A 10576-nucleotide genomic window follows, 5' to 3' on the forward strand; every position below is an offset into this window, starting at 1 on the left:
GGCCACTGCAGAGAGCTCCAGGAAGTCACAAGTGTAAAAGCTCCTGAAGGAACCAGTCTTGTCACCCTGGCACCTGTGCTCAGGCCATAAGTCCTTTTTTGTGTCCGCTGTCTACTCCATTCCTTGAGTAGAGCTATCATCCAGTGAGCGCTCAATAACCACTGGCGCTTCTTTATCCAAACACTGATATTTTGTACATTCGAAACCTATATAATTTTATTAACCAATATCACCCCCAATAAATTTAATTTAAAAAAAAAAACACTGATATTTTTATCAAAACACACACTGGCATTTTCAGTCATGGCCTCCATGCCCCCTCTGCCCCCACAATACTGTCCTCGCATATCATCTTCCGCTCAGGACACAGAGGGCTCGGACAAGGTTGAGGCAGGGGAGGCCCTCAGTCTCAGGAGCAGCGCAGGCCCCAGCTCAAGGGTGAGACTTCCTTCCCTCACCTTAGTCCCAGCCCTGGAGATTATAGCAATAATACTTTAATCTAAATGGGTCAGGCGTCAGAAACAGGATCATACGGAGAGAAAAAAGGCTTGTGGTCAAAGGGACAAAGAAAGCCTGGGCAGCAACTTACGTAGGGTCAGAATCCCACTGGTAGGTACAGGCTGATTACAGAGGTTCAGATTTAACACGGGAAGGAGGGCTGCGCCTTTTCTGGCCTTGGTCCTGTGGAGCCTCTGCCTTCTGTCCTGGAATCCGGACTAGCAGGAGTCTCCACAGATCTTTCCCTCAGCAAAATGGAGACACCGTTCAGCCCTGACCCCATCCCTTCCGCCTGGCTGTCCCCTTCCCATGGAGACTCTGCCCCTGTCCCTTAGTGTTCCTGCGGGCTGGTGTTAGGTCCGGAGGCTTTGCCTCAGCAGTCTGTGGCAGTTTTAATCGTCTTGCCCGGGGGAATACTTTGGGACCCACTGGGGCCCTCCACGCTTCTCTTCCAATGGAGGCCTCATATTTCTTTATACCTGCATGAGAAGCAGAGAGGCGAAGGAAGAGAGAGTGAGTCTCGGGTTAATAAGCTCCTGCCCCAGTGGTGGGACAGGGAAGGCGGGTTTCTAGGGTCCCTTAATAACTGCTTTTCATCCCTGCTCTCGATAGTCCGGGCTCCTCCTCACCTCTTCAGCAAGGAATAGAGAGCCAGATTAAATGTTAAAACTTAATATTTTTTTTTTACCACATTTGACAGCTTTACAAAGCAATATCACATAGTCTATCTCATCTCAGCCTCAGATCAACCCTGTCAGGTATTTAGGGGTAAGTGGCTCCATTTTACACATAAGGATGCAGAAGTTCAGAGAATATGCCCAAGGTCTTATAGATAAAGGTGAGCAGAGAAGTCAGGACTGTCCAGGGATTTCTGGTTCCAAGCCCAGTGCTCCCTCTGCCCTTGCCAGTTACTCTGCTCCCCATGTAGGGGCCTTTCAGAGAAGGACCAAACCCTGCACACCAGGGACTAGCTGAAGCCTTAGGCATGTCCCGCAGGTCCTGAACCTCCGTTCTCTCTTCTAAATGAGCACATCTATTGGTGGCTGAGTGGTAACCTAATACAGCTGAAGTCAGGCTTATTCTAAGCACAGAGCAGATGTTTTCTAAGCGTTCATCCTTCTCTCTTTCCGCTTCCTCCACTCCCCTCTCCCAGCCCCACAATCTCCCCTCGGGCCTGGCCCAGGGAAGGCAGGTGGAAGGACACCAGTCAGTGATCCAATCCCCCTGCTCCCCCAGGGCAGGGCAGGACAGTCTATTAACCCTCCCCCTTTCAGTTTTTCTCCCCTCAACCTGGACAACCCCTCCTTAAAGGGAAGTGCTTCCCCAGAGTGTGCTAGTTACCGTGACCCTACAGTTACCATCCAGACCAGGTCCGCAGCTCTGCCAGCTCCTCGTGAGCAAGAGCCTCCTGCTCAGAAGGAGAACCAGAAAGCACGAGCACGTAGCCTAGCCTGTTGCCAGCTTGGCCTTAGCCACCAACCCGTCTGTGCAGCTTCCACACCCACCACCACTGGGCAACAGAGAGCACACCAGCCAGCCATGGACATCGATTCAATTTTGGCCCAGAGGCTTTGATTGATAGTAGCTTCTTTCTGTACATCCCAAGCAGAGGGGCCCAATGACCTTGGTTTCTCATCTTTAGGAGCACCTGCAGCTCAGAGTCTGAGTTCAGAGGGAAAACTATACCCCTGAACTCTGCCTCCTCTGTCCTGGGGGTACGTCTGAAGCCCCACTGCTCTCCCTGAGGAAAAGGGGTTGCCAACCTTGGTGGCAGCTCAGGCCTCTCAGAAACACTTTCCAAGCACCATGCTCTGCTTGGGTCGACAGTCTTTGGAACTGGCCACCAAGAAGAAAAAGAAAGTTGGAAAAATCACCCTGAAGGAGAGAGGATTGGCATGCAGGTCCCGCTCTGATGGCACATCAGTCACAGATTTGAAGAAAATACTCACAAAGTCACGGGACTCGAGGAAAATACTACCGCGTGTGGGCTAGGGCCAGACAAGAGCTATGGAGACACATGGGACAACAGGGGGCAGGTTAGCCGTGCTGGGGCAGGGCGAGCGTTCACGGAGCGCACGAGTCCCTGAAGACCGGGTTGGAGCTGGGCTGAAACTGGGTGCAGAGCACCTGACCGTGGGTTTTGAAGTGAGGCGAGAGGTGAGGCTCTAGCTCTCTGGAGGACTCACCCTGTGTCTTTGCTCAGGGACTTCCAAGCCATGATCTCTTTGTACACCAACCGGCAGAGGAGCTGTGGGGAGTTTGGGGCACAGAGGGAAGGGAGGAAAACATTATTAACCTGGAGCATGTGGTTAGTCCCTAGTAATGGCGACTACTGGGCTGGAAGTAGGGAAAGGGCTGGGCACACAGCATTATTCACCATGGGAGGTGAAGTGGCTCTGAGCAAAGGGCTGCTGACCCAGGGCACCTAATGGACAATGCTTTGGACGTCCAGAGTTCTAGCCAGCAAGACAGGATACCCCACCCCCCCCAATATCCAGCTGTGTAACCTAAGAATTCTTACCAGGCAGGCCAGGACGTCAGCAGAGATGAGCATGTAAAAGACATTGTTCCAGCCTGTAGGGGAAATGAGCCCGGCCAGCAGAGGCCCCAGAGCTGCACCTGTGTGGAGCACAGAGTCAGAGCAGGTCACCTGCCAAGGGGCCCCGGACCCCCGCCAACATGACAGCAGCAGTCCAAGGAGTGTGCCCAAGACAAGGCTCAGTGTTCAGCAGCCAGGAACCAAAAGCTAGTCACAGACCTATGGACCCGGTGCCGTCGATGATGGCCGTGACGGTAGACAGTGCCTTTGCATTGCCCTTCAGGCTCTTGTGAGTCCCCTGAGGAGAGAGAGCAGAGTGAGCACCCAAACCAAGAGGCAGCACCGAGCTCTGGGACAGGAGAGGGGCTGACTATGGGAAAGGCGGTGTCGGGGCTCGAAATTGAGAGGAAAGGGGGATCAATGGTGGATTCCGAAGGACTTCGAGGACCTTGTCTCTGCAGACCAAGGGAAGGGAAATGGACCTGTCCAAGCCCCCAAAGGGACCCCTGGGCTCCAGGGAGGTGGCCTCGCTTACCAAGTCAGCTGAGACAGCAGTGGTGATGAGCGCATAAGGGCCATTGACCAGGGCCCCACAGACAATCAGCATTGCTGAGGCAGTAAGAGAGACAGGCCTGTTAGAGATGAGGGAACACGAGCTGCCCCAGCCCCAAGGCAGGGGAGACCCACCCGATTGGTGTCAGGATAACAACGCCCACGTCCCTGTGCCTCCACCCGTGCCTTTCCTGTGGCCTGGCAGGACCTGCAAACATCTCCTCACCTATGGAGCTGACAATCCCGTTCTGGCCGAAGTGGTTGTACAGGAATAGCTGAGAGAGAAGGGGAGAGGTAGAGTCACACCCTGGCTTCCCACGGGCCACCACCGTCAGACCGGAGCCCAGACGTCTGGAACAACCCTCTCCTGCCCTGGAACCCCACAGGTCACCTTACTCCTTTCCCTTCTCACATCCAGACCTCTCAGTCTCTAACTGTCCCAGGGATGGGGGTGTCTAAGATGTGGTAATTTATTCTTTCCTTTTTCCCCAACTCTTATTCTTTCCTTGGGCAAGAAGTTTATCAACTGGTGACCAAATAGTCACTAATCCTTTTCTGAAACTCTCAGTCTGGGTCTCTTTTCTGTGCTGACCCTGGCCTCTCCTCCCTGAGCTGCGCACGGCGATGTACACACACGCGGAGACAGACGTGTGCATAAGTGCCCAGGTGTGCATATGCACACGCACTTTGCCCTGAGGTTATACACACCATGGGGGCGGCCAAGATCAGCATGACGCAGCAGGTGGTGGCCCTGCCATTGGTGTAGTCAGAGATGAGCCCCGCCAGGATGCCGCCTGGAACACAAACCAACTCACCCACTGCTGCCCCAGGCACGACCACAGCCCCCCACCCACATGGTACCCGAAGTTTGGCCCCATCACTCTGCCCACCACTGGCCTGGGCCTGGGCATCTAGACTCAGCAGAGCATCTCCCACCGAAGCCCTCCGTGTACCTACTGTTTACAGGAAGACTAAATACGAGGGCCATCTTTCTTAGGGCCACCCAGCTGGTCAAGAGCCCTTTTTCCTCTGATGCTACTGGCCCAGGTCACGCTCCACCACTAAAGAAAAGTGCAGCCTAGAGGCAGAGCAGGGAAGGGCCTCACCTATGATGCCACCAACATCAAAGAGTGTAGACAAGTCCCCGGCTTCCTGGGCATTAAAGTGAGCTGTGGAAAACACAAATATGTGGTAAGACTTGAGGGCTCAGGGCCAACATTCTGGAGTGCCACAGCCAGAAAAAGCAGAGCATCTGATCCGGGCCCACTGCCTCATTTTTCAGAGGAAGTACCGAGGACCTGCGGGAGATGACTGGGCAGGGTCACAGGTGAGTCTGCAACAGTCTCTGACCGGATGGCTGCTCTGGCCCTCCGTCCTGTGCTGCCTTCTCCTCCTGCACGATGGCCTTGACCTCTCAGACTAGCCCTCCCTTGAAAGCACTGGGATCTGGCCCAAAAGCCCTGTCCCACTAGGCTATGTTCCCCAGGGACACAACTGCTCTCACTGAGCCTCAGCCCAAGAGCCAGTTCCTACTCTGCCCCTGACAGAGTGGCAGGCACCCCAAGGGTCTTCACATCCATGTGAGGTCTCTGCTAATCAACAGAGCCAGGAAAGAGACTCAGAGAAAAATGAGGACTTCGGGTTCCGGGCCTTGCCCTAGGATTAGAAAAAGACTATCCAGAAGCTTGAATTGCAGCCCATCCCTCAAGGTTGACTCATATTCTAAAGTCAGCGCCAAGACCACAGAAGGGTCCCCGTGTTCACGAAGCTCCCCCTCTATCTTTGAGAGAGGTTTCAGATAGAGCCGAGGGGCAAGTTACAGCTTGAAATCTGGCCCTGACTAATTCCCATGCTACCCTGTTCAGAGCAAGTATATTGGCCCTCCCACGGGGCTTGGAGGAAGCAGCACAGCCCGGGTCAGGGGCCTCAGCCCAGAGGGAGCAGCGCAGCCTGGGTCAGGGGCCTGGGCTCTGATGGAGCTCTGAGACTCAGGCGCTAGGGCAGGCGGCTGCTCCCTGAGAGAGTAGCCACCTGGCCTATGAAATAGCAGATAGCAGAGACTCAGGCCAGGTAGACATAAACATCCTTTTCAACCACAAAAGTGGCCTCTCCTCATCTGTCCCTCCTTGGACAGGGGCAGGGGCAGGGAGAGTAGGCCCCTGAGATGGGCAATGTAGCTGACTCAGCACAGGGCAGAATCCCATGAGGCTCCTGGCAGCCTCTTGGGAAAGAAGAACAGTGTTCACCACCAGGCTACAAGCATTGGGGGTGGTTCACCAGGCCTCTTCCTTGGTTTGGAGGAGGCTCAAGGGACTCCAGGAGGCATTCAAAAGGCAGACTTTTTCTAGCACCCACCAATCCCACCTATCTATGAGCCGAGCAGGCTGGAAGTGCGTTTCTCTTACACTCAAGGCTGGAGAAGTTAGGGAAGATCACAGAACAGAGCTTGGAGTTCCTAACCCCCAACTCAGTTCCAGGGGAGGAAAAGTGGCTGGAATCAGAGTCTCGGGGCTAGTATAAAAGGTTCATCTTCCCACCAAAAAAAAAATATATATATCCTTTTGCCCTAGGAGAGGTTCAGCAGAGATCCTTCCTACATCCTGGAATCATATGCATCACATGACAGATTCCCTCTCCCACCAGAGACCCCTTCCTCACCTCTTCCTCCCCTCCTGGTACTTACCCACATTGAAGATGTAGAGCGGAAGCCAGTAGAGAAAGGTATAGCTGACCAGCTTGGCAAAGAGCAGACACAGAGAGAACTCGATCACACCCTGGGGAGCATAGCAGATGGAAAAAATGCGGGAGATCCTTGTTCAGGGCAGCCCCAGGGATGGCTGAGCACCACCCCAGCACTCCCCACGCCCCTCCACACACAGCACTTCAAGTACACATCCACTCTCAATAAAAGCAATGTGCCTGCTGTTCCAATGCTGTGTCAAGACAAGCCTCCCCTATACCCACCCTAGGCATCTTCTGTAAAGAAATTCTGGAAACCGTAGATCACCCTCGGCATCCCCACCTCCTGATACCAAACGGAAAAGTCTAGAGAGCCTCTCTCTCCCCTCCATGCCCCAACTCCTCACCGGGATCATGAGCGCGCCACAGAAGCTGATGGCAACAGGCTGAGCACTTGGCTCCTTGGAGCATCTGGCCGTTGTCTCAAGGCTGCTCTCCTGGTGACAGTAGGGGCTATTCCCAGGGTCCTCGGGGTAGTTCTGGTTCCCTTCCGGCCCGCTCTGAACAGAGATAAGACCTTGCTGTGGGTACATCTATGCCAGCTGTGAGGATAACCCACCCCCTGCCAGCTGTGGGGATAACCCACAAGAGAGGCAGGGGCTCCCAAGCTGGAAGACGCGCACGTCCCTCTCCTGGACTAGTCTAACTTCCTGCAGGCCCATCGGGCTGTTGGGGACACAACCCAAGGGCCTGACGTTGGGCCTGTGACATAACTGTGGGCTCAGGGCTCCCTCCTCCAACTCCCCAGTCCTGTCTGGGGATGGAGTAGGAGAGCAGGGAACGGGCTGGAGGCTCACACTCACGTGGTGCTGGGGGGAGCTGCAGTCCACATCTTCGGGATCTAAAACAAGAAAAACCTTCTAAGAAGGTTTCCGAAGACAAGGCCCTCCCCTTTCACTGGGACTAGTCTCCACACCCAAAGCTTCCCAGACTTCCATTCTCTTGCTACGAAGTTGCCCTACTACCTGGCCTAGCTCACAGGCTGTGAGTCAGGGAATGGGGATGCGAACAGCAAATGCGTGGAACGTCCTGTCCACCCCTCATTCCCCTTCTCCCCCCTCATATTCTGCCAGCATTTGCCAAGCACCAACAAGGGGCCAGGCATCCTAAGCACCTGTCACGGAAAACTTCGACAGCCCCGGGAAGTATATGCTATTAGTCCAATTTACAAATGAGAAAACTGAGGCTCAGAGAGGTTGCTTGTCTCACATCTGGTCCTCCAACTCCTTGATCAGTAACTTTCCCTCTATAGCCAGTTGCCTTCTCTCAGAATTATGGGGTCTGTGGGGAGGAGGGTCCACTCACACTCAATGAGAAAGAAGAAGGTGACGATGCCCATGGCAGCGGTGATGATGCCTGGCACCACGAAGGACAAGCCCCACTGCCCGCTCACCCAGACGCCAGCGATCAAGGAGCCCAGGATGTTGCCCATGGACGTATGGGAATTCCAGATGCCCATGATGAAGCCTCGCCTGGAAGGAAGGAGGGAAGACAGGAGGGTGAAGGGAAAAGAGCAGAAAAAGTAAACAGGAAAGCAGAGAGTTCATTGCAATTGCCCCATCTAATGCAGAAAACTGACTGCCTACGGCCAGGCTTGGGGTCCCTGAGCCAGCTCACAGGGCTTCCCAAGGGAGCTCTCGCGGCCCCTGGGGGTTGAGCACCCACCCCTTCTCTTCTCTCTTGCCCTATGGCAGTCACTCTAAAGCACTAGTCTTCAACCGCAGGGGACACTGGCAATGTCTGAAGAGTTTTGATTGTCACAGCTTAGGGTGTGCTAGTGGCATCTAGTGGGTGGATGCTGCTAAATATCCTACAACACACAGGATGGCCCCCACAACAAAGAATCACTCAGCCCAAAAGTCAGTAGGGCTGAGGTTGAGACATCCTGCTCTAAAGCAACATTTTTTGCCCAAAAGCCAGTTCAGGAAAAAGCAATACAGTTTTATAGGCTTCATTTTTTACTTCATGCAAAATGGAAATTTATCTATTATAAGGCAAAAACATAACTAAACTTGCAATTTTATGGGTTAAAACCTAATCAATGGAAAATCGATACTGCTTTTTAGTCACTAAAATGTGTATATCCTACTTAGCACGTGAAAGTCATCAAGATGGAGGCAAGTTTCTAATCTCTCACCTTGAAATTATATGAGGGTGCCATGAGTGACCCCCTCACTACCCCAGCCCTCCCAGGGAACCTCCCGGTCCCGCTCCCTTGTCACACTCACTTCCCCTTCCCGAACCAGTTGCCAACGCAGGTCACAACCGAGGGCCAGCCTGTGGTCTGGACGAGACCATTACAGATCTGCAGGGAGAGAGGAGGCAGGTGAGACAGGCCGAGTCATGCTGCCAACTCCCTTCTCTGACCCCTCAATATCATGGTTGAGGGGTGCCCCCAACAGACCACACCACAAATTTCGTCTTCCCTCACACACAGACACACCCCCCTAATGCTCTCTGGCTGCAGAACCCCAGCCTGTCAGGCATCTCAGGTGACCCCAAGGTGGTGCTCAGCACAGGCTTACGCTGAACGAGCAAATGCATGCCCCTGGGAGGTGGAAAGTCGGACCCTGCAGAGCATGATAGAGGCGTGCTGGGCAGGGCAAGAGGTGCGCAGGGCCCCAATCGCCCATGACCTGGGGGCGGCTGAGAAGGACTAGAGCCCCCAGGGTCCTTTCTGTGCTGGGAACAGAGGCCCAAGAGCAAGATGGAGGCTCATACCTGAATGAGCACAAAATACCAGAGCACGTGGATGTTCCAGAAATATCCCAGGCCAAAGAGCGAGGTGAAAAGGCCACTGAGCAGCATTCCCGCTGAAAGGTAGTAACGGAGAGGGAGCCGCTCTCCAAAAATCCCACTGGAGAAAGGAGAGTTGGATTTGCAGTTAATCCCCGCTATCCGCACTCCTCAACTCTCTGCCTCCATTCCCTCCCCCACCCAGACCCTTATCCTATGCCCTCATCGGAGGGATTGGCACCGCCATCCTTGTCCCCTCAAGCCAAAAACCAGGGAGCTACCTCAGTTCCCTGCCTCTCCTTCCCACCCTTCACATTAGATCTCGAAAACCCGCCCATTCTGCTTTTAAATAGTTCTCCAGTGTGTCACCTCTTTTCCATTCCTATTTCTACTGTTCTAACTCGAGTGTTCCTCAAAGCTTAGCTGGACGATTACCCATCTGTTCCTTAGCATGACCAGGCCTTCGGTCTGCCTTCCATTCCCCTCAGAGTGACCTGTCTGAAATGTGAATCTGAACGTGACGCCCTGAGCAAAACCCTTCAGTGCTCTCCTGTGCCCGAGGCCTGGCACACATCACCTCATTCTTCAGCCCCGTCTCCTACGACCCGCTTCGGTCTTTACACTCTGATAAACCTGTTACTGGTCCCCCACTTCTCCAGATCATGCCGTTTCATAGTTCTTTACTTTGCGCATGCTGTTCCTCCTGCCGAGCCTCTTCTCCACCACCAAATCCAATGCTCACATCAGTGCAAGTATCATCTCCTCCAAGAAGCCCTCCTTAAGCTCCCTTCTCTAATCCCAGCTCAGACTAAGTAATCACCTCTCTGAGCCCCCAGAGCGCCCTGGAGCCACCTCTGTCAGAGCTACCACACTGTTTGTAACTAGCCGCTGATGAATCGGTCATCCCATTAGGCTGTGAGCTTGTTGAAGGTGGTAGCTGTCTTCATTCACCTTTGAGTCCATGGTGACAAGCACCATGCTTGTTGTGTAAAAGCCATACCTGCTGTGCTAATTTAAGGCCAGAACAGGAGGGGGTTTCTTAACCATCTCTGTGTCCAGGGCCACCCTTGAAGAATCCTGACGCAGGACAAACCATATTCTAGCTATACTACTGACACTGCCATCTGAGTGAATAACTCAGAAGACGCATCCAGGAAAGGCTTTCTAGGAAAAGAAACTACTAAAAGTGGGAGTCGGCCAGGTGAAAGAGCAGGCTCAGGGACCAAGGAAGAAAACGAGGGTGGCTGTGGACTGACCGCACATGCAGAAGTCGTGGTCTCATTTTCACTTGGGGACCCCTTACCTTTTTCGCTTTGACCCAGCTATCCCCGGGTTAGTCAACAGAGGCAGCAGCTCTGAACCACCCTGCTCTGCGGTGGTCACAGGCATTGCCTCTGTCTTACCTGATGAACATGCCGATGGCATAGGCCACGAGGAAGGCATTGTCCACGGCCCCCAGTAACTCCTTGTAGTTGCTCTTGTCTGAAAGCAGATGAGAGAGAGAGAGAGAGA

The 10576-nt window shown here is 53.7% G+C and overlaps 1 protein-coding gene across 1 annotated transcript in view; it reads right to left on the reverse strand.

Annotated features, from left to right (window-relative positions):
- Positions 1-238: 238 nt before the first annotated feature.
- SLC37A2 (solute carrier family 37 member 2) overlaps positions 239-10576 on the reverse strand; it is a 22740-nt gene continuing 12402 nt past the window's right edge. The window contains exons 3-17 of the mRNA XM_011367223.2: positions 10468-10546; positions 9050-9185; positions 8557-8633; positions 7634-7800; positions 7132-7169; positions 6676-6828; positions 6273-6363; positions 4696-4758; positions 4298-4383; positions 3816-3864; positions 3573-3646; positions 3257-3335; positions 3020-3117; positions 2685-2746; positions 239-977 (exon numbers count right to left, since the gene is read on the reverse strand). Of these exons, the coding sequence (XP_011365525.2) occupies positions 962-977; positions 2685-2746; positions 3020-3117; positions 3257-3335; positions 3573-3646; positions 3816-3864; positions 4298-4383; positions 4696-4758; positions 6273-6363; positions 6676-6828; positions 7132-7169; positions 7634-7800; positions 8557-8633; positions 9050-9185; positions 10468-10546 (1268 nt within the window). The 3' untranslated portion in view covers positions 239-961. The remainder of the gene's footprint in view (positions 978-2684; positions 2747-3019; positions 3118-3256; positions 3336-3572; positions 3647-3815; positions 3865-4297; positions 4384-4695; positions 4759-6272; positions 6364-6675; positions 6829-7131; positions 7170-7633; positions 7801-8556; positions 8634-9049; positions 9186-10467; positions 10547-10576) is intronic.

The sequence above is a fragment of the Pteropus vampyrus genome, unplaced genomic scaffold (assembly GCF_000151845.1).
Source record: "Pteropus vampyrus isolate Shadow unplaced genomic scaffold, Pvam_2.0 Scaffold130, whole genome shotgun sequence".
Classification (NCBI taxonomy): Eukaryota; Metazoa; Chordata; class Mammalia; order Chiroptera; family Pteropodidae; genus Pteropus; species Pteropus vampyrus.